Source organism: Mytilus californianus, unplaced genomic scaffold, assembly GCF_021869535.1.
Source record: "Mytilus californianus isolate M0D057914Y unplaced genomic scaffold, xbMytCali1.0.p SCAF_3, whole genome shotgun sequence".
Classification (NCBI taxonomy): Eukaryota; Metazoa; Mollusca; class Bivalvia; order Mytilida; family Mytilidae; genus Mytilus; species Mytilus californianus.
The window spans coordinates 35,907,036-35,931,845 of NW_026262679.1; the positions used below are offsets into that span (position 1 = coordinate 35,907,036).

Sequence of the window (24,810 nt, forward strand, 5' to 3'; positions counted from 1 at the left end):
ATGCATGAAACAGCACCCCTATGTCTTCACTGACAATTGTTGCAGCAAAACAAATATAAGTTAAGATTCTTGCCAAACCTGCAGTTTTTCATGAAAAATATAGTCTTACTAATTGTCATTTGCAATATCTGCAATATGACAAGAAAGTAATACTAAAGAAATAACTAAGACTATTAAATGACATGACATTTAATTATATATCTCTGAATGTACAGCTTTAAAACATTATTTACAATTCAAAATATTTTAATGAAACATGATCTATTCATTGATACAGCTTCTATAAATTCAATGAATATAGTGCTTTGATTTAAGATTTTTTTTTTTTTTATGCACACAATTTAAGTTGTGGTGGTTTTTTTTATAAGGGAATTTTGTGTTTTGGGATTTGATCCGAACTAAAGTTAATTTTCCTATTAATAACTAATAATAAAATTCACATACACATGAGAGCTTATATGTTATCTGCTAGTTCATGCAGCAGTTTCAAACTAAACACCTCATGTCTATATGCTTTCATACCCGTACTTATATTTCAGAAGCAAATAAAACCTTGAATTTTGAAAGGTCAGTTTTTGAAATGTTGAAGGTTTGTCAGCCTATCTTTAAGTTTTGTATGAAAATTAACAAACAAAAAAACTAAAAAATAAAAATCACACAATGGTCATTTTTAGTTCTACATTTCGGATCTGTTACTGCATTCAAGTCACAATTGAATATTAAACAGACCCAGTCACAAGTGAACTGCAACAAATCAAATAGAATATATTTTTTATCAACCGGTATTGACCATAAAAATATCTTTCAAGATTATTAACTATATATTTCTACTTGCAGGATATATTTTTAATTCAAATTATACTGCTTAACTTCATAAAAATAATCAAAAATATCATAAACGTTGGTAATATCTATTTTACTGGTAAACAGCTATTACCCACAGTTTTCCTTTAAATACATTAATTAATGCTTCATGATGAAATTATAGAAAAAAGTACCCAATGTTATCTGTTATAAAACAGACGAATGAATAATACTAAATATGAATAGAAACTAGATGTAAATCGATGAAAATTTTGTACAACATGTTAACTATGTTCCAGTACAGGATTACTATTGTTCATAAATATCACTTTCACACAACAATAAATACAGGTACTATTATCACAATCTGTACATGGTTTTATCAATTCTCCTTCAGTAGAGAACATTCAAGTAAACCATTAAGATAAAGCTTTACATAGCACCTGTATTCTTCTTATTCTAAAATCTTTCAATCTTTTGCAATGCAATATAAAATGCTGAATATGGAATATTCTCTACAATTGATATCATAATAGATTTTTTTTTTATGAAAACTTCTTGTATTATAAGCCAATACTTAAAAATAAAATAACACTAAATATTCAAAGTGGCGTGTATATATGAAAACTGTAAACTGTTTCCTTCTTTAATCATCCTATTTAATAATGATATTTCAGTATTATACTGCATTGCTAACAAGAAAAAGATTTGATTGACTATTTCACACAACTGGTTAAATGTTTTTATCACAAATTATTAGTTTTTCTCTTCTTTTTTCTGTTCTTGTTGGTCTGTTTCTGAAGAAGATGATGATGACGACGATGAGTCTGTGGATTCTGATGATGAAGATGAGGATGCATTTTGTGAACCATCTCTTTCAGCAGCCATCTAGAAAAATAAAATATATAGATTTGCCATATAGCACATGACATTCAAAAAGAAATTGCTACATAAAACTGTTTCCACGCAATTTTCAAACATATCATTCAGACAACTTGCTATAATAATAATCAATACAATATATGCATCCATGTGCATTCTGAGAGCAAATATATTGAAATGGAAAACAGATGTTGAGGAGACAGCGTCACTGCTACACAGCCTTAAGCTTTTGTTAGTAACACGTCAAACGGCAGACTGAACAGCTATTGTTTCTTATGATACAGTCAGCTTATTAGAAATCTTCGACTTATTGAAGTTGTGAACAAAGAATAGCACTAGCAGTAAAAATATAATCAGTTATCTTTTGTGATCATTTATTTAATATTGTACGAAATAAAACAAATCAGTCATACATATCAATTTGTACATTCTTACACCACACGCAACTTTTACAATAAAGGCAAAAAATGTCTACAAATCCTCTACAATATTTAATACTTAAAATATCCACTATATTCTTACCTTTTTGTAAGCCATCTCAAATAATTTAAGTGAAGATTGTTGTAATTCTGATGTAGCTGTTTTAATATTTTCTGGTGATTCATTTTCTTTATTTCCTAAAACTTCTCTTACTTTGGCTATTTCTTCTCTAAGTTTATCACACTGTAAATGAAATTCAATGTAAACAAAAACATTTGGAGAAATACTATTTGACGTATTATGTAGATATCTAACTTAGCCATAATTAAAATAAATTAGGAATGTGTTCGAGGACACTAATGCCCCCTCTCAAGCTTTGAAATTTTTCGTCAAAAGGGGCATAACTCTAGAATGATACACGACTCACTGCCCAATTTTGAACTCTGTTTGCATATTGAAGTTCTAAGCATTGTGTATGATTTTCATAAAATTTGGACGAGATAAACTTAATTTGGAGGGCGGAAATGAAAATGGGATGGACTATCAAGGGTAACACTTGATGCCCCCATTGCCTACTTCAGGGGCATAAAAAACAACTGAGAGATCTTCGTTTCAAAATAGCTTTCAGGATTTGTACCATAATTATACGTTAATAATAATTTTCATTGAACCTTGCTTATAAACAAACATTTAAAGCTCAGTTTACAAGATTGTATAATGAAAGAAAACAAAAATAGACATTTTTTGTCAATGTGTATGTCAACATTTAATCTTAGAGCTAGTCAAAACCTGAAAGTATAGCAATGTCATGAAGTAGGAAGAATTAAGTGAAATCATTAATAATTAGTGAATATAAATCTGAATTCTACTGTCAGAAGCTGAATAATAACAACTTACTTCTTCTTGTGGTAACTGATCTTTAAATTCTGTCATCTTTGACTCTGTATCATGCACAATACTTTCTGCTGAATTTACTGCCTCTACAATTTCCTGAAAAAATAAGTTTATATCAATATCATTTTCTATTAAGCAACAAACAATATCTGATCACTAAGCAGTTTCAGAATCGGATGCATACTAGGTAATATTTTCAAAAGCTTACATCAAAACATTGTTATTGGCTAACAAAATCCTCAACAATGAAAATTCAATCAAATCAGGACGTTATTTTCATTTTGGGGGTACAAAAAATGATATATCAATAGTCCTTTAAAATCTGAAGTTAAATTCTCCAAAAGTCTTATAACCTGACTTGGAAAACTTTCTTTACCTCAACTTGAAAAATTATTTTCCCTAACTTTGAAATAGTTTTTAACCTTAACTAAAAAATCCTTTCAACAGATATATCCAGTTGTTTGATCTGTTTAAATTCAATTGACAAAAAAGCATGCTCAGAAATAAATGTCAACAAAGCATTATTTATAATGCTATTCTGGTGACGAAAAATGGTGCATCACAGCATGTTTAAAGAACTTTGATGACAGTTGAAAATCAAATCAAATACCACAAATATTCAAAGCTATAAAATATGTTTGTGAATGGAAGCCCCCTTATACCTAGTTCAAAAGTTTAAACCAACAGCAGATAATCCCTACTCTTTGTGAGAGGTGATACACAAGGTAATTTCATAGCCTTTACCTAAACTAGGAAGATTAACTCCTTTACTGTAATTTGGAAATCGTCCTTGAGCTTAAGTTAGATAACTTTCTTTACCCTTATTTGGAAAACTTTATTTACTCCAACTTGGAAATCTTCCTTTAAATAACCTTAACATGCGAACATGTCTTTCCAATTTCTGTATGCTAACTTTGAAATCTTACTTTATCTAAACAAGGAAATGCTTCTATAAGTAGTTTGAACATGCTCAGAAATGATGTCAACAAAGCATTACTTTTGTAATGCTATTCTGGTGACGAAAAATTATACATCACTGCATGTTTAAAGAATTTGTTCAAATACTAAAAATATTTACTGCTATATAAATGAATGCAGAAACAAGCATCACTGTACCTAGCTCTAAAGTTTAATCAGTCAGATAATAATTATTTTAGGTGTTTCTCCGGGTAATCTGAAAGTTCTCTAGCTAAATACAGAGCTATTTAAGATTTTTTTTTTAATTCTGGAGTAGTCAAATCCATTGATTAATACAAAATACCCAAATATATAATTTTTTTTAAAAAAATGGCAATTTTATTTTAATTGTATTAATTTGAAAAGTATATAATTTATATAGGATTTGAAAAGTATATAATTTATATAGGATTTGAAAAGTATATAATTTATATAGGATTTGAAAAGTATATAATTTATATAAGAACTAACAGTGTTTACTTTCTTTATATAAAGAATGTATTATCATGTTTAATTGTAGTAAAAATGAACTAATTTGATGGACAAACCTTTCGTCTTGCATCTTCAGCTGCATATTTTTCTGCATTCTTAACCATATTTTCAATTTCATCTTTCGATAAACCTCCGGACGACTGTATAACAACTGAAATCAGAAATTTTATTGCATGTTATGTTTCTTTAATGGAATCATATACAAGATTTTAAAACAAGAATAGGTCATTATTGCACCATCACAGCAAAAAGGAAATATGCATATAAAGGAACTTAAATTGATTTTTCGACAATAATAGGGTCATAATGTCACTTTAAAAACAATTGGGAAATATGCATAAACAAAGTTTAGAGTTGTAATGACTTTGTACACTTTTGTCAGAAAGCATAGGTCTTGGATGAACATGCTCAGATATGTTTATCAACAAGGCAAAACATGACTGAATTGCTCTTTCTGTTGACGAAAAATTAAAGCATCATGGCATGTTCAAATGTTTTTTTCATTCTAAATTTTTTAACATACACTGTTATCACAGAGATATGTCTCGCCTTTTTGTAATTTTGATAATGCAAATGTTGAAATTAAAATAGCAATACTTTAACATGTAAGTTATGTAAAAGTTTCAAAGTCAATGAACCATGATCAGGGGTGGGGCTATATAATCTCCATGGAAACGATACTTGCAAATGCCAATAAATTTCCATACCAAATATCATTGACTTAACATTAGCAGTTCATCTTAAACTGATCTAATCACAAACTAATACATGTAAACTAAGCAAAAGTTTAAAAGTAAATAGACCATGACTGAGGGGCGGGGCCAAATATCTCCAAAGAATTGAGATGTGCTAATGCTTATACAACTGAACACCAATTAACATTGGCCTACCACTAATGGTTCCCCTTGAACTGACCTAATCACAAACTAATACATGTTAACTTAGCAAAATTTTCAAAGTCTATAGACCATGACTAAGGGGGCAGAGCCAAATAATCTCCATGGAAATGAGATATGCCAATGCTTATACAACTGCATACCAAATATCATTGACCTACCACTAGTGGTTCCCCATAAATTGACCTAATCATAAACTAATACATGTAAACTATGAAAAGTTTCAAAGTCAATAGACCTTGACTGAGGGGGCGGGGCTAAATAATCTCCATGGTAATGAGATGTGCCAATGCTAATACAACTGCATACCAAATATCATTGACCTACCACTAGTGGTTCACCATGAACTAGACCTAATCGCAAACTAATACATTGTTGACGCCGCCGCCGCCAGAAACAGCATACCTATGTCTCGCTTTTTGACTCTGTCAAGGCGAGACAAAAATATAGAATCGTTTAAGTACTGCTTTAAACACAAAATATGCTGTTTCATTCTTTGATATAAATAGTAATTGTATAGGTTCAAGTGGTCAATTGATTTTTGCTCTGTTGATCACTTAAGATATAAAATGTTCACTGTTGAAAGTTGAGAGTTAAACAAAGACAAAACTTAATATCTAAATGATCAGGTAGACGTCTTGGATACACTAATCTTTGAATATCTTACTTTGCTGTTCTTTTCCAGTTCCCTTATCTCTAGCTGAAACATTGACTATACCATTAGCATCAATATCAAAAGTTACTTCTACCTGTGGCACACCACGAGGTGCAGGAGGAATACCAATCTACAAAAGAAAAATATCACATCACTTGCACTATTATAGTTAGAGAATAAAAATAAAGCAATTCCATCTAAGATTTCAAGATCAGCAGCATTAAACATATCTCAAAGAAAAATATATTAATAAATTTAATTTAGAAACTATGACTTACTATGTATTGTCAAAGCTGTAAAATCTAAAATACAAAACAATATGTCAATGTATAATCATTAGTAAGTCCTACAACAACTTGATATGTCATTTTTTTTTTTTTTATTCTTCATTGAATTATAAAAAAGATTTGTAGATGGTATCTGTTTTAGTTTCTATTATAAATCTAAATATTACCAATTGAAACTGTCCCAAGAGTTTATTATCTAAAGCCATCTCTCTTTCACCCTGCAGAACTTTAATTTCAACTTGAGTTTGTCCATCAGCAGCGGTGGAAAATATCTGCAAAAAAGGCAAGTGAAGGTATTGTAATTGGTAAAATGAAATATTCTTTCCAGTATTCTTGATTTCTATTCAATTAATTTTTTTGGGCACTTTTCAATTTATGTTAAGTTTGGAACGAAAATTTGTTAAAAAATAATTATTTAATAATAGATTACATAAAATTATTGAATATAACTTCAGTTACGAAATATGTATGCTTCAATAACCATGGCATCATGAATCATACCATAATGCCACTTCTCTGAAGCAATTATTGCTGTTCTACTTGTCACAACCCATCACAAAATATGTTTGTGACAGAGAAATACAAGTAGATAAATATCCATACACTATTCTTCATCCATTCTTACAGTAAAAGTACTGTGAGCATGGCTCACAAAATGATACCCCTGCCCCTTGCAAAGTTGATGATTTGCTAAGGGAAACCCAAAAATAGTTTGGACAGAAGAACATAATAAGAGGTCCATAAAGGCATTATATGGTTAAGCTTGCAAGAAAGTTTCAATAAATTTTAATAGGGGGTTTAGGAGGAGTCGAGGTTACAAAAAAGGTACCCCCAAAATTAAAGCAATGGCAAAGTCCATGGCTTTGTCAAGGTAAACCCAAAAATGAGTGGTATATAAAATTAAGATCTTTAGGTGCACAATAGCATTTTAAAGAAAGTTTTTTAAAAATAATAATTTTGTAATGGATTACAAAATAAATGGGGAATGTTTCCATGGGACACAGATAATGCCCCCGCTTGCATATAACGTTATAAAGGGACATAACCATGATAACTCAAGAACTGTAAAGTGACGCTACCCAAATTTGTACTTCATCTGAGTTTTGAGGTAATAAGTATTGTGTATAAGTTTCATAACACTTGGTTGAGGCAAACTGAAGTTAGAGAAAACGAAAAATTCAGGCTGAATTTTTCCATTTGTAATGGGGCATAACTCTAGAACAGTTAAAGTGACGCCACCAAAATTCAAACTTGATCTGTGTTTTGTGGTAATAAGCATTGTGTATAAGTTTCATAACATTTGGTTGAGGCAAACTAAAGTTAGAGAACGGAAATGAAAAATTAAGCAATTTTTCCATTTGTAAAGGGGCATAACTCTAGAACAGTAAAAGTGACGCCACCAAAATTCAAACTTGATCTGTGTTTTGTGGTAATAAGCATTGTGTATAAGTTTCATAACAATTGGTTGAGGCAAACTAAAGTTAGAGAACGGAAACGAAAAATTAAGCAATTTTTCCATTTGTAAAGGGGCATAACTCTAGAACAGTAAAAGTGATGCCACCAAAATTCAAACTTGATCTGTGTTTTGTGTTAATAAGAATTGTGTACAAGTTTCATAACATTTGGTTGAGGCAAACTAAAGTTAGAGAACGGAAACAAATTTTGGGACGTACTGACGGACAAGGGTAAAACTTAATGCCCCCTCCGCTATGGTGGGGGCATAAAAATCATTCAAAATAACTTGTTTATATGAAATATGTATGCTTCAATAACCATGACAACATGAATCATATCATAATGCCACTTCTCTGAAACAATTGTTGCTGTTCTACTTGTCACAACCCATCACAAAAAATGTTCATGACAGAGAAATACATATGATACAAGTAGATAAACATCAACATAAGTTCTTCATCTATTTATAAATAATAACTTTAAATTAAAACAAAATCATTTCAAGAGATAGATTAATGGTCTTCAGCAAGACAAGAGTCTATGCAATATGTCAAGCTCCAAATTGTCGAGTTAACAAAAATTATGAATAAATTATACTGAGACTACCAAAGCTCTGCCATCATCACCAAATTCCCCTAATGACAAAAAATGTCAGCCTAACAGTTTTATTGATTTTGGTGCCTTTTTCAAAAGAAATGGCATTCAAGTGTGCTTTTAATGGTATTCTATGTTGCCAAGCTATCAATTGTGCATACTTACACAAAATATTTAATATTTTTGAAGACTTTATAAAGGACTAAGTTAAAAAAAACATATGTCTGTTTCTTGTCTCCAGCTCCCAAAAAGAAAAGGGAAGAAGGTTTGAAAAACAATTCATTTTCACAACTTTTTTTTACTTTTGACTGGTATGATAATCCTGAAACATTACCTGTTTTCTCTTGATTTGATTAGTTCATAAATTTTCACAACCGGAAAAAGCCATTTGCAATGAATCTGGTCTTCACTGTGGAAGACAGTTTTTACATGATTTTGGGCTATTAAACATGTGAATTTTAACAAAAATAGTTAATCTTGATTTAGAGCTATTTGGGAAATAAAATTATTTTTTCTCCTGAAAGCAATTAAATGTGTTATGGTTGAATGAGAAAGGAAATAGACAGATATGTTTTTTGGCCTTATGATACCTATCTGAAGTTATCTTCAAAAATGACCCATTCATACAATGTTCTTTTAATAAACAGCATCTTGTGAAAAAGAATTTTGTAATGGATTACATTAAATTATAACTCTAGTTAAAAAACACATTTGTTTGTTTGCTTCAATAACCATGACAACATGAATCATACCATAATGCCACTTCTCTGAAGCAGTTATTGCTGTTCTACTTGTCACAACCCATCACAAAATATGTTTGTAACAGAGAAATACAAGTAGATAAATATCCACACTATTTGTCAGTACAAATTAGCAGTTGATTCTAATGTTCATGGTAACTTATCCATAATTGTATGCCTTGTCCGGTAAAATATGATTTATAATGCATGTAAATCATAGGGTAGATTCATAGTACATACAGACTTAAATGGAGGATCTTAAAGAGTAATTATTAAACTTATACTTACTTGAGATTTTTTGGTTGGTATAGTTGTATTTCTGTTTATAAGTTTAGTGAAAACACCACCTAATGTTTCAATACCAAGAGATAATGGTGTTACATCTAATAATAATACATCAGTTACATCACCAGCCAATACACCTCCCTAAAAAAAACATTAAATGTTTGTGAAAATGGTTCATGTATGTCCTATATAATACAGTGTGTTTAATTAACCAGATCTAGAAAGTTGCTATTCTCACTTATTGACAGACTATTTGTGAGATAAAAAAAGTTAAGATAAAGAGTCACAGACAATGTCTTTTTATTCACATACTAGTATACCCAGTAAAGTAACACTCATTTTTTGACAAAGGTTAATTTATTAATTTCTGCTTCAAGACAAGTGAACAGTGTCAGACAACTTTTCTTACTGTAAAGAATTTGACAAAAATCACTTCATAGCATTAATGTTCTGAAAATGATAATTATGTTTCCAACCAATTATAATATTTGTTTAAATGGGCTGACAATAGTATGCACCTAATCAAACTATTTTATGTTTGTTTATTTTTCTGCAGAATATATTACCTGAATAGCTGCACCAATGGCTACTGCTTCATCAGGGTTAACTGATTTACTTGGTCCTTTTCCAAATACTTCTTGTACTGTTGTCTGTACCTAAAATGATCAAATAAATGTAAAATAAGTGTTTGTTTTCAAGGGTCATATCCTTCTAGAACTTAAAAATAATGCAGGGTGGAAAATGAATCACTTAATAAATATAGACAAATTTCACAAGGGTGATTTTAATTCATAATGTATGAAGACCTAGTGAACATAATTTTTTTTCTATCCAAAATTCAGTCTTAAATTCCTGGGCAAAGGAGAACTTACTCCACCAATTCATTAGTTCTTCAAAAAAATTTTCTGTGTTTTTATTTTTTTCAACATTTAAAAAACTTAATATTGTTTTATGATTTCATATCCTACCTTAGGCATCCTACTCGTACCACCAACAGGATAACTTCCTGGATATCACTTTTTAATATCATATCCTACCTTAAGCATCCTAGTCATACCACCAACTAGGATAACTTCCCGGATATTATTTTTCTTAATATCCTACCTTAGGCATCCTAGTCATACCACCAACCAGGATAACTTTCTGAATATGATTTTTCTTAATATAATATCCTACCTTTGGCATTCTAGTTATACCACCAACCAGGATAACTTTCTGAATATGATTTTTCTTAATATAATATCCTACCTTTGGCATTCTAGTTATACCACCAACCAGGATAACTTTCTGAATATGATTTTTGTTAATATAATATCCTACCTTTGGCATTCTAGTCATACCACCAACTAGGATAACTTCCTGAATATCACTTTTCTTAATATCAGCATCTTGTATGGCTTTCTGACATGGACCAACTGTTCTTTTGATAAGGTCGTTAACAATAGATTCAAACTGTGATCGAGATAATTTCATATTCATATGCTTTGGTCCAGATGCATCCATAGTAAGATAGGGTAGATTTATTTCTGTCTAAAAATGGAAAAAAACATCACATAAAATTATTATGTTCAAACAATGTTGAATAATATATGTAGCTGGTTACATTAAAGACTTCTATTATGATCAGTAATTTTTACTATTAATCTAGAACAGAGAGTATAACTAAAAATAAATATATATTTTCGTTAATATTGTTGAAATACACATAATGATAACCCAAATTTGTTGAGATCAGCAAAATGTGTGTTCCTTTTTCTATACCAAAGCTTTGGCCCTGTATGCTTGATGGCAAACAGGAATTTGACTGGCTTTGGGTAAATGTTGTAACGCTGAATCAACAATTTAGCAATTAACAAACTTGTCATGATGAAGAGAATTCTATTTTAGCTTTTTCAGCAGCTTTCATTCACTTGAAGAATTAACTTCATAAAGTTGATAATGCTTGACACAAGAACACTGATTTAAGGTATTAAATCTTTGTTCTGAGATTAGCAACTGTCAAATAAAAATTCAGTATTAGAAAACATGTGCTTTAAACAAAAGTGATTATATAAAGTTTCTTCTCAGTTTGTTATTGCATTTATAACGAGTTTAGCCAGATATAAAACCACTGATGTTCCACACTTCAAAAGGTGCACTGCAAGTCAACAGAACTAGCAATGTAGCAGTTAGATCAGTGAATCCATATCAAAAGCACAAGTCATTATTTCAATGTCAGTCAATTTGTCCTTGATTAACTGATGATGACCTTGATTGCCTTTAATTTCAAAGAGATTTAAAACGAGATGGACAGAAATGCCTATCTAGCTGGCCATTATTTCGGAAGCCTTAACATGGAGCTTACCCAAATAAAATAGGTTCTGAATGTTGAAACACAAATAGTTAACCCAAATTATTATTATTGTTGCAATACACATGAAGCTAACAAAAATTGTTTTTTATTGTTGAAATACATATGAATCTAATCCAAAATGGTTCTTACTGTTGAATACACATGAAGCTGACCCAAATTTGTTATTATTGTTGAAATACACTTGAAGCTAACCCAAACTGGTTAAAGTCAGCAGAATTTGTATTCCTTTTCTGTACCAAAGCTTTGGCCCTGTATGCTTGATGACAAACAGGAATTTGACTGGCTTTGGGTAAATGCTGTAACGCTGAATAAACATTTTAGCAATAAACAAACCTGTAATGATGAAGACAATTCTATTTTAGCTTTTTCAGCAGCTTCTCTTAGTCTTTGTAAGGCCATGGTGTCTTTAGTTATATCAATTCCTTGCTAAAAATACAAATAAATATTTCTCTTTTCATTTGTCTTTAACATTAATATACAGGTCATTATACAATGGATATACTGTTATAAGCTATGTTAGTTCAATCCTTGTAAATTGGGGTTCAAAAACTTTAGTGTCCTAGCTCTTATCCAAAGTATCTGAAAGTTATTTTCAAATAATGCAGACATTTCGAAGTCAAATGACAGTTGCATGACAACAAATACTCTACAAATTTATGCTCTTACATATAAGTAAATAAAATGCTTCGCTGGGGCGCAGCTTGATACGACCGCAGAGGTCGAACCCTGAACAGTTGGGGCAAGTATGGACACAACATTCAAGCTTGATACAGCTCTGAATTTGGATTGTTATTAAATATTTGACACAGCATAGGTTTCTGACACAGAAAGAATGTGGTCTGAGAACTTGAATTTTTTTAATTTACCTATTATGGTCCAATGTCCAAAATAAAAATACATGGTTAGATTCAGCATATCAAAGAACCCCATATATTCAATTTTTGTTAAAATCAAACAAAGTTTAATTTTGGACCCCAACTTGGACAAACTTGAAAACTGGGCCCATAATCAAAAATCTAAACACATGTTTAGATTCAGCATATCAAAGAACCCCAAGAATTCAATTTTTGCTAAAATCAATTTAAGTTTAATTTTGGACCCTTTGGACCTTAATGTAGACCAATTTAAAAAACGGGACTTAAAATTAAAAATCTAAATACACGGTTAGATTTGGAATATCAAAGAACCCCAATAATTCAATTTTTGATGAAATCAAACAAAGTTTAATTTTGGACCCTTTTGACCTCAATATGAACCAATTTGATAGCAGGGCCCACAAATAAAACATCTAAATTCATGGTTAGATTCAGCATATCAAAGAACCCCATATATTCAATTTTTGTTGAAATCAAAAAAAGTTTAATTTTGGACCCCAACTTGGACCAACTTGAAAACTGGGCCAATAATAAAAAATCTAAACACATGTTTAGATTCAGCATATCAAAGAACCCCAAGAATTCAATTTTTGTTAAAATCAAACTAAGTTTAATTTTGGACCCTTTGGACCTCAATGAAGACCAATTTAAAAAACGGGACCCAAATTAAACATCTAAAAACACGGTTAGATTTGGCATATCAAAGAACCCCAATAATTCAATTTTTGATGAAATCAAACAAAGTTTAATTTTGGACCCTTTTGACCTCAATATGAACCAATTTGATAACGGGGCCTACAAATAAAAAATTTAAATACATGGTTAGATTCAGCATATCAAAGAACCTCATATATTCAATTTTTGTTGAAATCAAACACAGTTTAATTTTGGACCCCAATTTGGACCAACTTGAAAACTGGGCCCATAATCAAAAATCTAAATACATGTTTAGATTCAGCATATCAAAGAACCCCATATATTCAATTTTTGTTGAAATCAAACTAAGTTTAAATACTGGACCCTATCTTGGACCAACTTGAAAACTGGGCCCATAATCAAATCTAAACACATGTTTAGATTCAGCATATCAAAGAACCCCAAGAATTCAATTTTTGCTAAAATCAAACTAAGTTAAATTTTGGACCCTTTGGACCTTAATGTAGACCAATTTAAAAAACAGGACCCAAAATTAAAAATCTAAATACACGGTTAGATTTGGAATATCAAAGAGCCCCAATAATTCAATTTTAGATGAAATCAAACAAAGTTTAATTTTGGACCCTTTTGACCTCAATATGAACCAATTTGATAACGGGGTCCACAAATAAAAAATCTAAATACATGGTTAGATTCAGCATATCAAAGAACCCCATATATTCATTTTTTGTTGAAATCAAACAAAGTTTAATTTTGGACCCCAATTTAGACCAACTTGAAAACTGGGCCAAAAATCAAAAATCTAAATACATGTTTAGATTCAGCCTATCAAAGAACCTCATATATTCAATTTTTGCTAAAATCAAACAAAGTTTAATTTTGGACCCTTTGGACCTTAATGTAGACTATTTTGAAAACTGGACCCAAAATTAAAAATCTAAATACACTGTTAGATTCGGCATAACAAATAAATAAATGTGATCAAAGATTTTACAAATCTAATACGCCATACTGTGCAATTAAAGATTACTTCTTGAAATTTTTCAATATTTGAAATTTGAAAAAAAAATAATATTTGAAGAATAATTCTTTTTAATTTCTGAAATCTGAAATGAGAAAAAATTGACCCCCCACAATTTCTTTTTATCCCCCCCCCCCTTTTTTCCCCCAAAAAATTCTTTCCCTCAAGATATGGTCATAATCTCAATTCAAATTTCCAATGGAGTTGGCAACCATAATTACCCATTTAATTTTACCATAGTGCTAACTTAATCTATTTTATAATAGAATTAAAAATATAGTGTCAAATCTTTCATATGGATTTTTTTGTAAAAAAAAATGATGCAACATTTGCAGATATTTTTACTGGTCTTCCTCTATAAATATGCATTTCTTTAAACATAATTTAAAAGCAGTGTAAGGGAAGTTACCAAAACGTTGTATTTGGATTACCTCCCTTATACTGTTTTAAATTATCTTTATTGTTCATTAACCATTACTTTATGCATAATTTAAAAGCAGTGTAAGGGAGATAATTTCAATGATGTATTTGATTTATCTCCCTTACACTGCTTTAAATTATGTTTTGTACTAAAGTATTTGTCCATTAACCAGGACAACCTTGTTTTTCCCCCTTTTTTGCCCCTAATTCCTAAACGGTTTGAGCCATAACCCCCCAAAGCAAATCCTAACCATCCCTTTGTGGTATGGAAACTTGTAGTATAATTTCAGAGAGATCCATACACTAACACACAAGTTATGTCTGGAAGTTACAATAAAATGCTCTGCTGGGTGGCAGCTTGATACGAACCCTGAACAGTTGGGGCAAGTATGGACACAACATTCAAGCTTGATACAGCACTGAATTTGGATTGTAATTAAATATTTGACACAGCATAGGTTTCTGACACAGAATGAATGTGGTCTAAGAACTTAAAAAATTTTAATTTACCTATTCAAACCATATCATTATTATTTGCTTTTATATATAAATCAGAAATAACCAATTTAAAATGGAAAATTTTAAAGAAAATAAAGGAAAAAAAATCCCCCCCCAAATTTTCTGAACCCCCTTATGATTCATCACCCCCAAACTCAATCCCAGCCTTCCCTTTATGGTATGTGACCTTGCAGTACAATTTCAGAGAGATCCATACACTTGAACACACGTTATTGTCTTGAAACTAGAAAAATGCTTGTTTTTTTGCCCCTTTATGGCCCCTTATTCCTCAAATTTTGAGGGAATTACCCCCAAAATCAATCCCAGCCTTCCCTTTGTGGTATGGTACCTTGCAGTACAATTTCAGAGAGATCCATACACTTGAACACAAGTTATTGTCTGGAAACTAGAAAAATGCTTATTTTTGGCCCCTTATTCCTAAACGTTTTGGGCAATTACCCCCAAACTCAATTCCAGCTTTCCCTTTGTGATATGGAACCTTGTAGTACAATTTCATAAAGATCCATACACTTACACACAAGTTATTGTCATGAAACTAGAAAAATGCTTGTTTTTTGTCCCTTTTTGGCCCCTAAACCCTAAAATTTGGAGGTAATTACCCCCAAAATCAATCCCAGCATTTCCTTTGTGATATGGAACCTTGTGGTACAATGTCAGAGAGATCCATACACTTGAACACAAGTTATTGTCATGAAACTAGAAAAATGCTTATTTTTGGCCCCTTTTTGGCCCCTTATTCCTAAACGTTTTGGGCAATTACCCCCAAACTCAATTCCAGCTTTCCCTTTGTGATATGGAACCTTGTAGTACAATTTCATAAAGATGCATACAGTTACACACAAGTTATTGTCATGAAACTAGAAAAATGCTTCTTTTTGGCCCCTAATTCCTTAACTGTAGGTACCATAACCCCCAAAATCAATCCCCACCTTCCTTTTGTGGTATTGAACCTTATGGTAAAATTTCATAGAGAACCATTCACTTAAACTAAAGTTAGAGTGCGAAAACCAATGTGTCTTCGGACGACGACGACGCCAACGTCATACCAATATACGACCGCAAAACTTTTTTGCGGTCGTATAAAAATGCTTATTTTTGGCCCCTCATTCCTTAACTGTTGGTACCATAACCCCCAAAATCAATCCCAACCTTCCTTTTGTGGTATTTAACCTTATGGTAAAATTTCAAAAAGATCCATTCACTTAAACTAAAGTTAGAGTGCGAATACCAATGTGTCTTCGGACGACGACGCAGGACGACGACGACGCCAACGTCATACCAATATACGACCACAAAATTTTTTTGCGGTCGTATAAAAACTTATGAATTGAATGTTATCTAAGTTAACCTCATCTTATTTGTATTTCATATCCTAATTTTTAAACTACTGTAACAAACTTTTTAAGTTTTCAAATTATTGAATATATTTATTTTCTATTTCTCTAATAATTACAACTTACGTCTCTTTTGAATTCTTTAACAAGAAAGTTGACTAAAGCATTATCAAAATCTTCACCTCCAAGGAATGTATCACCATTTGTTGACCTTACTTCAAATACTCCTTTCTGGATTTCTAATATAGATACATCAAAAGTACCACCTCCTAAATCGTACACAGCAATCCTACAATGAAAGGATACAGTTAGCATATGGAATTTGTTCACATATGTATGATGATATTAATGGCATAATTCAAAATGAAAATCTGTACAAAAATCTGTTTGATGGGATAAATCTCCAACAACAACAAATCCTTAGGGCTGTTCTAGAATTAAATGCATGGGGGGGATGGGGGGGATTCATTTTTAAGACCACAACCACCCATTACATTAAAGTTTTCATTTCACTTATAATTCTTACAAATTCTTAGTAAAATGCAACCACCCACAATAAATCAATCTGAGTGCCGCCTCCCCTTTAGGACTAAGATATGAAACCTCAGTGGGACAAACAAGAAATGTTGGTCATAAAATGGAGTGGTCAAGTATATGTACCACCCTGGACGTCTATAATAAAGATCTAAATGTGATATAAAATTCAAAGTTTATCTAGCATGATTGTAGAATTGTTTTGTACAATATCAGTCTTTATCAGATGGTACTGGGCAGTCAAATTTTATTGCTTTACACCTTTGGGTTATGGAAATCTAAATGAAATAATTTGACATGTCCCTTAAGAATAACCAGCTAGAGGAATTACTCAAGTGATTTCTTTTTAACCACATGTTTAATTGAGTATCATGTCTATTATACATACAAATCAGACATAAACTGGCAAATTAACAAACAAGATTCATAATAAATAAATCATGAAATTAGTAAGAACCTTATCAATGTAAACTTTCTCAGCATTCCCCTGCCTTAAACAGAAGGCATAATGGGAAGAGCCACACTTACAATTTATCTTCCGACTTGTCCATTCCATAGGCTAAAGCTGCAGCTGTAGGTTCATTTATCACACGTAATACATTTAAACCAGAAATTTGTCCAGCATCTTTAGTTGCCTGAAATGAAGCTATATATCAGTATATCATGACTTTCACAGCATAATATATACACATATTATATGTATTTTGTCTTGTAAAATTTCACTGATTCAATAAGGATAAAATTGACGAAATATAACTCTGTAAATTTTTAAAAATTGTATTATGTGTCATCTTTTTCATGTATTTGTCAGCTTCTGTGAAGAAACTTTCAAATGCATTAAAACTTTTTAATAAATGTAAACTAACAATTAACTGTATACCTGTCTTTGTGAATCATTGAAATAAGCTGGAACAGTAACAACAGCATTTTTAACTGGCTGTCCCACATAATTTTCTGAAAAGTAAAGACAATAAAACTCAGCTATTGTGATTTAGTTTTGAACCATAGACATTTCCTGTAATGTTTGGGAATCAAAACCCATGCAAAACACAAACAAAACACATGAAAAACACAATTCTGATTTAAAAAGTTTTTATATTATCAAATTTGTGTAAAGTGGCTATTATCACTACCTACATGCATGGTATTACTCATCAATGGTTAAGTCATTTATTTAACTTGTAAACTTCTTCCAAGTATTGGATTTTTTTCAGAGACAGCATAAAGCAAACATCAATCAATCAAGTATTAAAAACAAGATAATTTTTTCAATAGACTCTAGTGTATAACTTATCATACAGACAATATAACATGCAGTCTTTCTTCATCTTAAAAAGATGTGTTACCTGCAGTTTCTCTCATTTTAGTAAGGACAAATGCACCAATCTGACTGGGTGAATACATCTTCCCTTGTGCTTCCAGCCAGGCATCACCATTGGTAGCTTTTACTATTTTGAAGGCAACATTTTTCCTGTCAGAATGAAAGTGATAAATATTTTATAGTTTAATGTAATGGTATTTTTCCTCTCAAAATAAAATTTAGACGGAGGATTCCCAATCCAGCATAATCTGTGATAAGGTCAAAAGCAGCTTAACCTTACTGATGCAAATCAAGATCTGAAAGTTCTCAGACATTACAAATAATTTGTAAAGAATCAGCCCTTTATCTATTACAGTTTGGAAACAAATCAGATAACTCTTTTTCTTAACAATTTTTTATCAAAGAGTTGTATATAATAAAACTCAATCTGTAATCATGACTGCAGTCTAATCATGAAAAGTCACTCAGCCAGATCAAAACAAAACTGTAAATCATCATTAAATACAAATGTACCATTTAAAATACAATTAATATCTGCATGCATGACAAAATAAATGGGGAATGTGTCCATGGGACACAGATGATGCCCCCGCTTGCATATCATAATGAAGTATAAAGGGACATAACTGAAGAAAAGTGATGCTACCCAAATTTGTACTTGATCTGAGTTTTGTGGTAATAAGTATTGTGTATCATTCTCATAACATTTGGTTGTGGCTAACTTAAGTTAGAGAACAGAAACGAAAAATTCAGCAAATTTTCAATTTGTAAATAGGCATAACTCAAGAACGGTAAAAGTGATACCACCAAAATTCAAACTTGGTCTGTATTTTATGGTAATAAGCATTGTGTATAAGTTTCATAACATTTGGTAGAGGCAAACTAAAGTTAGAAAACGGAAACCAAAAATTCAGCAATTTTTGTGTTTATAAAGGGGCATAACTCAAGAACAGTATAAGTGACGCCACCCAATTTCAAACCTGATCTGTATTATGTTGTAATGAACATTCTGTATAAGTTTCATAACATTTGGTTGAGACAAACTAAAGTTAGAGAACAGAAACAAAAAATTCAGCAATTTTTATGTTTAGAAAGGGGCATAACTCAAGAACGGTAAAAGTGACGCCACCCAATTTCAAAGTTGATCTGTATTTCATAGTAATAAGCATTGTGTATAAGTTTCATAACATTTGGTTGAGGCTAACTAAAGTTAGAGAACGGAAACCAACTTTGGGACGTACATACAGACAAGGGTAAAACTTAATGCCCCGCCGCTATGGCGGGGCATAAAAAACATTTGAAGAAATAATTTAAGAATCCTTGTTGCACTTACATATCTTTTTGTACTTCTGGGTCCTCAAATCTTCTTCCAATTAATCTTTTTGTTGCTGATAAGGTATTTTCTGCATTAGTAACTGCTTGTCGTTTAGCAGGCATTCCTGTTATCCGTTCCCCATCTTTTGAAAAAGCTACAACTGATGGGGTAGTTCTGGCACCTTCAGCATTTTCCAAAACTTTGGCTTGCTTTCCTTCCATAATGGCAACACACGAATTTGTTGTACCAAGATCAATTCCAATGACATGGCCTTTAACTTTATCGGTTCTATAAATAATGTTTTCAAGAGAAATGTAGATGTTCAATTATCTTAGTGGTAAAACACTTGCCTACTGAGGGGATAACATGTACAATATAACAACACAGATAATACATATACATGAAGTCTGTCAGCATCAATGAAAATTATACAAGTTCCTTCATTCCTACATTTCCTGATTTATTGAACTCCTTAAAAACTTTGACAAGAATCCTTGATTTCAATAAGAGAGAACTTGATACTACATGTTTCTGGTTTAAGAGAGAACTTGATAGTACATGTATCTAACCAGAAATAAATGTGCTATAAATAATATAGCGATATTTGTGCTAGCCCCTCCCCCATATCAAAATTGGCTAAATCCATCTTTAATTATTCTACACTAAAGTACCCTTATATTAAGACAATCTATAATTCTGAATGAATTTTCAGACTTTTCAACATATTCTTATTATTAAATAGAAAGAACATATTCTTTTTGCCAGTTAAATAAATTTTTTCAACAACTGATTCAAAATGACCTCAGAATTTTCTACAAAAATTACATTAATCAATGGCAATTAGTTCATAAATAAATTTGCAAATGGTATACTTCTTCCAAAATGAACTGTACAAAATAAAGTAACTGGATACAACAAAGTTAAGATATATAACAGTGTGTGCCCTAAATAAAATCTTACCAACATGCACTGACCATTAATTTTAATCTTAAGAAAAATACCCCAAACATTATTTTTTTTACCTTTATACTAAAATTGTTGTATTACTCACGCATATCTCCTTGAGTTGGGATTCTTCAATATACCACAAGCATTCTGAAAAAGAAAATCTACATTATTTTTTTTCTATGGCAGCAATAAGCATAAGTTAAAACTAGTTTTCAACCAAAAAAATTTTGACTGTCAATGTTGTCCTAAAACAGGGACGATGCTGAACTATGACAATGTCACCAATTTGATTGAATAGAATTCGTAAACTATTCAGTCACATAAATCTCACCAAAAAATATTGGTTGAGGCCAAAATAAATAAAATTGTGTGTTTCATATTTCACCTCCAAAATAATTAGGTAGGGTAGGTAGGTAAAACTTTATTTTTTTATTATTGTTGACAGCAGAAAAAAGGTTCCAAAACAAATTGTTGATGTGCCACCTTTGCCTGATTCTTTAATATTTAGAATAATACTTAAATCTACAGCATTTTTAATTTTCTGTTTAAGTTCTGTGTCAGAAATCTGAAGATAAAGTTAATGCAAAATTATGCATTTCATGGGTCAAAATAGGGAATATGTTCTTGTCGATGAATTATCTCAAACCAAAAATGGCAGTAATAATACTCATGGTATGTTATTATGTAGGGCCTATTTGAACCTTACAATATAAATGGCACACAGGGTACGTTTGGAAGCAGATTATTACCCCTTGAAAACATTGTGAACTGATGCTGAGCAGAGGTTGATAATGATGTTGGATTGATAATACTCTGCCCTTGCACCCTCTTTATTTAAAAGATGTTTTGATGTTAAGACAGAATGTGATTTTGAAGAGTGGGTGGTTCCACAATATTAAAACTAGGATTTGAGAAGAGAATGTGAAATCTTTGTCAATATACTGGTCAAATAAATTGCTGAAATAAATACGACTGGATTTTTTTTCCTTCTTTTCTTGTATACATTGTTATGAGACTAGCCAGAGAAATATATAAAAAGAATTTAAGTTGACATGGTGCCTGGGCAGTTTCATTTATAAATGAACATGAATCATACACCATGTCTGCCTACTAGGGAAAGCTTCTTTTTCTCTTTTTCATTACATATTGTCTGCCCCCTGCCATCATAAACTCAACTGCTCAGAGGCATTGACAGCCGTTTATGTTGCGCCCTGAGCACGATTTGGTACAACATTCACGAGGGCAGATTTCCACCAAAAGTTTGACTGGTTTTAGCAGTAAATTGATCACATTACTTTCTAAAACTGTTTGTCAATTCACTGACAGATACCATCTGTCCAACATGGAGCGATTCTGACTTTTGGTCCAAAGAAGTTGAGCAAAATATTGATTGATTGATTATTGTTTGCTTTACGCCGCATTAGCACAGAAAGGCTATATCGCGGCAAGGGACGGCAATATATGTCAGCTTCGTATTTTTTCGTCTAAAATGTAATCATGATGTTTTTCAAAAAGGTTCATCATATCGTAATTATCCAGAATTGATGTCATATTTTTTGTATCCATGCAAGAATCTTTTATTATCACATTTCGCATATTTGACAGCTAATATGCAGAACGGTTGTCGACAAGCCTAGCTGCAGAACCATAACTCTAATGGTCTTTATAATGTTTTCTAATTTGTGCAGATGGTCTGCAAATAGTAATAAACTGCTTTGCTGAGCGCAGCTAGATACGCCTGCAGAGGTCCAACCCTGAACAGTTGGGGCAAAAATGGACACAAGCTTGATTCAGGTCTGAATTTGGATTGTAATTAAACATTTGACGTATAATAGGTTTCTGAATAAATGTAGTCAAAGAACTTGAAATTGGTTATATGAATTAAGTTTATATTCAATTAAAGATTTCTTGCTGTTGTACAATACACTGTGTTGTGCAATACACTGTGCTGTTGCGCAATACTTAGTAAATCTGTTGTCAGACTATAAACAAATAAAATCTTATAACTCGGAAACGTAAAATCGAAAATTTATAAAAATCAAAAGAAAGCTTACATCAATAGAAATAAACAATTTACGAAAGTTTCATAAAAAAAGCTTTCAGCATTTTTGAGTAATTGTCCGAAAACTGGAAAATCCCCCTTTTTGTAATGAAAAAAAAACCCATAAATCGGAAACGTATAGTCTAAAATTTATAAAAATCAAAAGGGAGCTCATGTCAATAGATATAAACAATTCACAAAAGTTTCATGCAAATTGGTGAAATAGTTTTCGAGTTATTGTCCGAAACTGGAAAATCCCCCTTTTTTAATGAATAAAACCCCAAAACTCGGAAACGGTAAATCCAAAATTTATAAAAAACGAAAGGGAGCTCACATCAATAGATATAAACAATTTACCAAAGTTTCATGCATATTTGTTAAAGCGTTTTTGAATTAATGTCTGACATGTTGATGACGGACGGACAACGGTATACCATAATACGTCCCGTAAACGGGCGTATAAAAATTAAGATTTTTTATCACTGTAAGTTGATACCTAATTTTGGGTATAAAAGTGAGAATTGAAATGGAGAATGTGTCAAAGAGACAACAACCCGACCAAAGAGTAGAAAACATCCCAAGGCCACCAATGGGTCTTCAAAACAGCGAGAAAATCCTGCACCCGTAGGTGGGCTTCTGCTGGCCCCTAAACAAAAATCTGTACTAGTTGAGTGAAAATGGACGTCACACTAAACTCTGAAACATATAAATGAACTAATTTTAAAAAAACATACAAGACTAACAAAGGCCGGAGGCTCCTAACATTGGACAAGCGCAAAAATGAGACAGGGTTAAACATGTTTTGTGAGATCCCCTATAAATGTAGAATGAACAAACACACCAATACACACAGTAAAACTCAGTTATAAAAAGGTCAAGTCTGATGTCAGAATAGGTAACAGAAGAAACTAAGCATAATACCAATAAATGCAGATAGTACTCATTGATGAGGATCTTCCCCAACCTGTTTGAAGCCCAAGTCATTCTTACATCATATATACCAATATGTATCAAATAAAAAGTGGATCCATGTTAACACTGAATAGTAATTATATAAACAGAAATTGACCTTGAACAAAAAATTATTAGAAAATCAACAAACTTCTTGACCTAGGATAAAAAAATGCACAATACAAAATAGTATTTCTCTTGCATGTTGATCTTGTACAAAAATTGTCTGACATGAAAAAATTAAAGTTACCCAACTTTAGCAAGTGAAAAATTACAGTTTCAATTAAGACTCAAGAACCTGCTGCCCTGTCCCTTCTTTTTATTAAGCTTTGTCCAGAGCTTTTAAGTTAAAAGTACTTCCTGACTGATCTTGATGTATTAAAAGTTTGATAACCCTCTTTAATAAATCCACAATTGGCAACCATTCTTGATCTGGAGAGGAAAATCCTATGCCGTAAAAAATTATGCAACATTACATCTGCACATCCAAACTCTATGGGTTAAACGGTTGGACCCAGTCCACCTTTTTCCCATGCAAAAAACAACTGTATTATGATGGTACCTCCTAAAACATTCTACAAAATTACTTCATGCATGCCTATAATATATAATTTAACTAACATGTAATATGAAACACAACCTTGCACAAAGACAATTTGTCATGATCTGCAAGTTGAACTATAAATTTTGAAAATAAAGTGAATATAAAAAATAGTTTTCTAATAGGGAACAAAATTTAAGAATGGTTGGTTGCATAATTCTTTGGGCCAAAAACAATTGCATCAGAATCAGAGACATGGAATGTTCAAGAATATCTTTTCTTGAACTGCATTTTATGAATTTTCCGAAAAGTGAACTAAAGTCATAAACTTAAATCCAGTGCATGTTAAAAATTACCTGGAAAATGCACAATTCGATAACAAAAACATTATCAAAATTTATTTTTTCACATTTACGTAAGTAAAGGTTGCGGTAAGAATGTCAATTCTACGTTCTACATAAATTGTTTACCTGCTGTCTGATTGTTGACAAGTGGTGCCTTTGAAAATGAAAACAACTGCTTTTAATAAAGTTGACTGTCTGCACTGATTTCAGCATCATGTTCTTTATAAAATTATTCTTCTCTTCAAAGATTCTCCTTGCCCTTGTCCTGCACGTGT

The 24,810-nt window shown here is 31.5% G+C and overlaps 1 protein-coding gene across 1 annotated transcript; it reads right to left on the bottom strand.

Moving 5' to 3' along the window:
* Positions 1 to 173: 173 nt before the first annotated feature.
* LOC127734458 (stress-70 protein, mitochondrial-like) lies at positions 174 to 24,807 on the bottom strand. Its single transcript, XM_052244344.1, has 17 exons — positions 24,662 to 24,807; positions 20,762 to 20,805; positions 19,729 to 19,998; positions 18,421 to 18,545; positions 17,955 to 18,028; positions 17,603 to 17,709; positions 16,667 to 16,829; positions 12,048 to 12,140; positions 10,682 to 10,891; positions 9,928 to 10,017; positions 9,365 to 9,502; positions 6,455 to 6,559; positions 6,013 to 6,130; positions 4,506 to 4,600; positions 3,004 to 3,096; positions 2,209 to 2,349; positions 174 to 1,692 (listed from the first exon to the last, which is right to left on the bottom strand). The coding sequence occupies exons 1-17, from the start codon at positions 24,749 to 24,751 to the stop codon at positions 1,561 to 1,563; spliced, it is 2,088 nt and encodes a 695-aa protein (XP_052100304.1). The 5' UTR covers positions 24,752 to 24,807; the 3' UTR covers positions 174 to 1,560.
* Positions 24,808 to 24,810: the final 3 nt, after the last annotated feature.

Coding starts and splice junctions, on each gene's coding strand:
- LOC127734458 (XM_052244344.1), bottom strand. CDS start 24,751: ATGATGCTGAAATCAGTGCAGACAGTCAACTTTATTAAAAGCAGTTGT. Junction 20,806..24,661: donor TGTCAACAATCAGACAGCAG/GTAAACAATTTA, acceptor TTTCTTTTTCAG/AATGCTTGTGGTATATTGAA. Junction 6,131..6,454: donor TCTTGGGACAGTTTCAATTG/GTAATATTTAGA, acceptor TTTCTTTTGTAG/ATTGGTATTCCTCCTGCACC.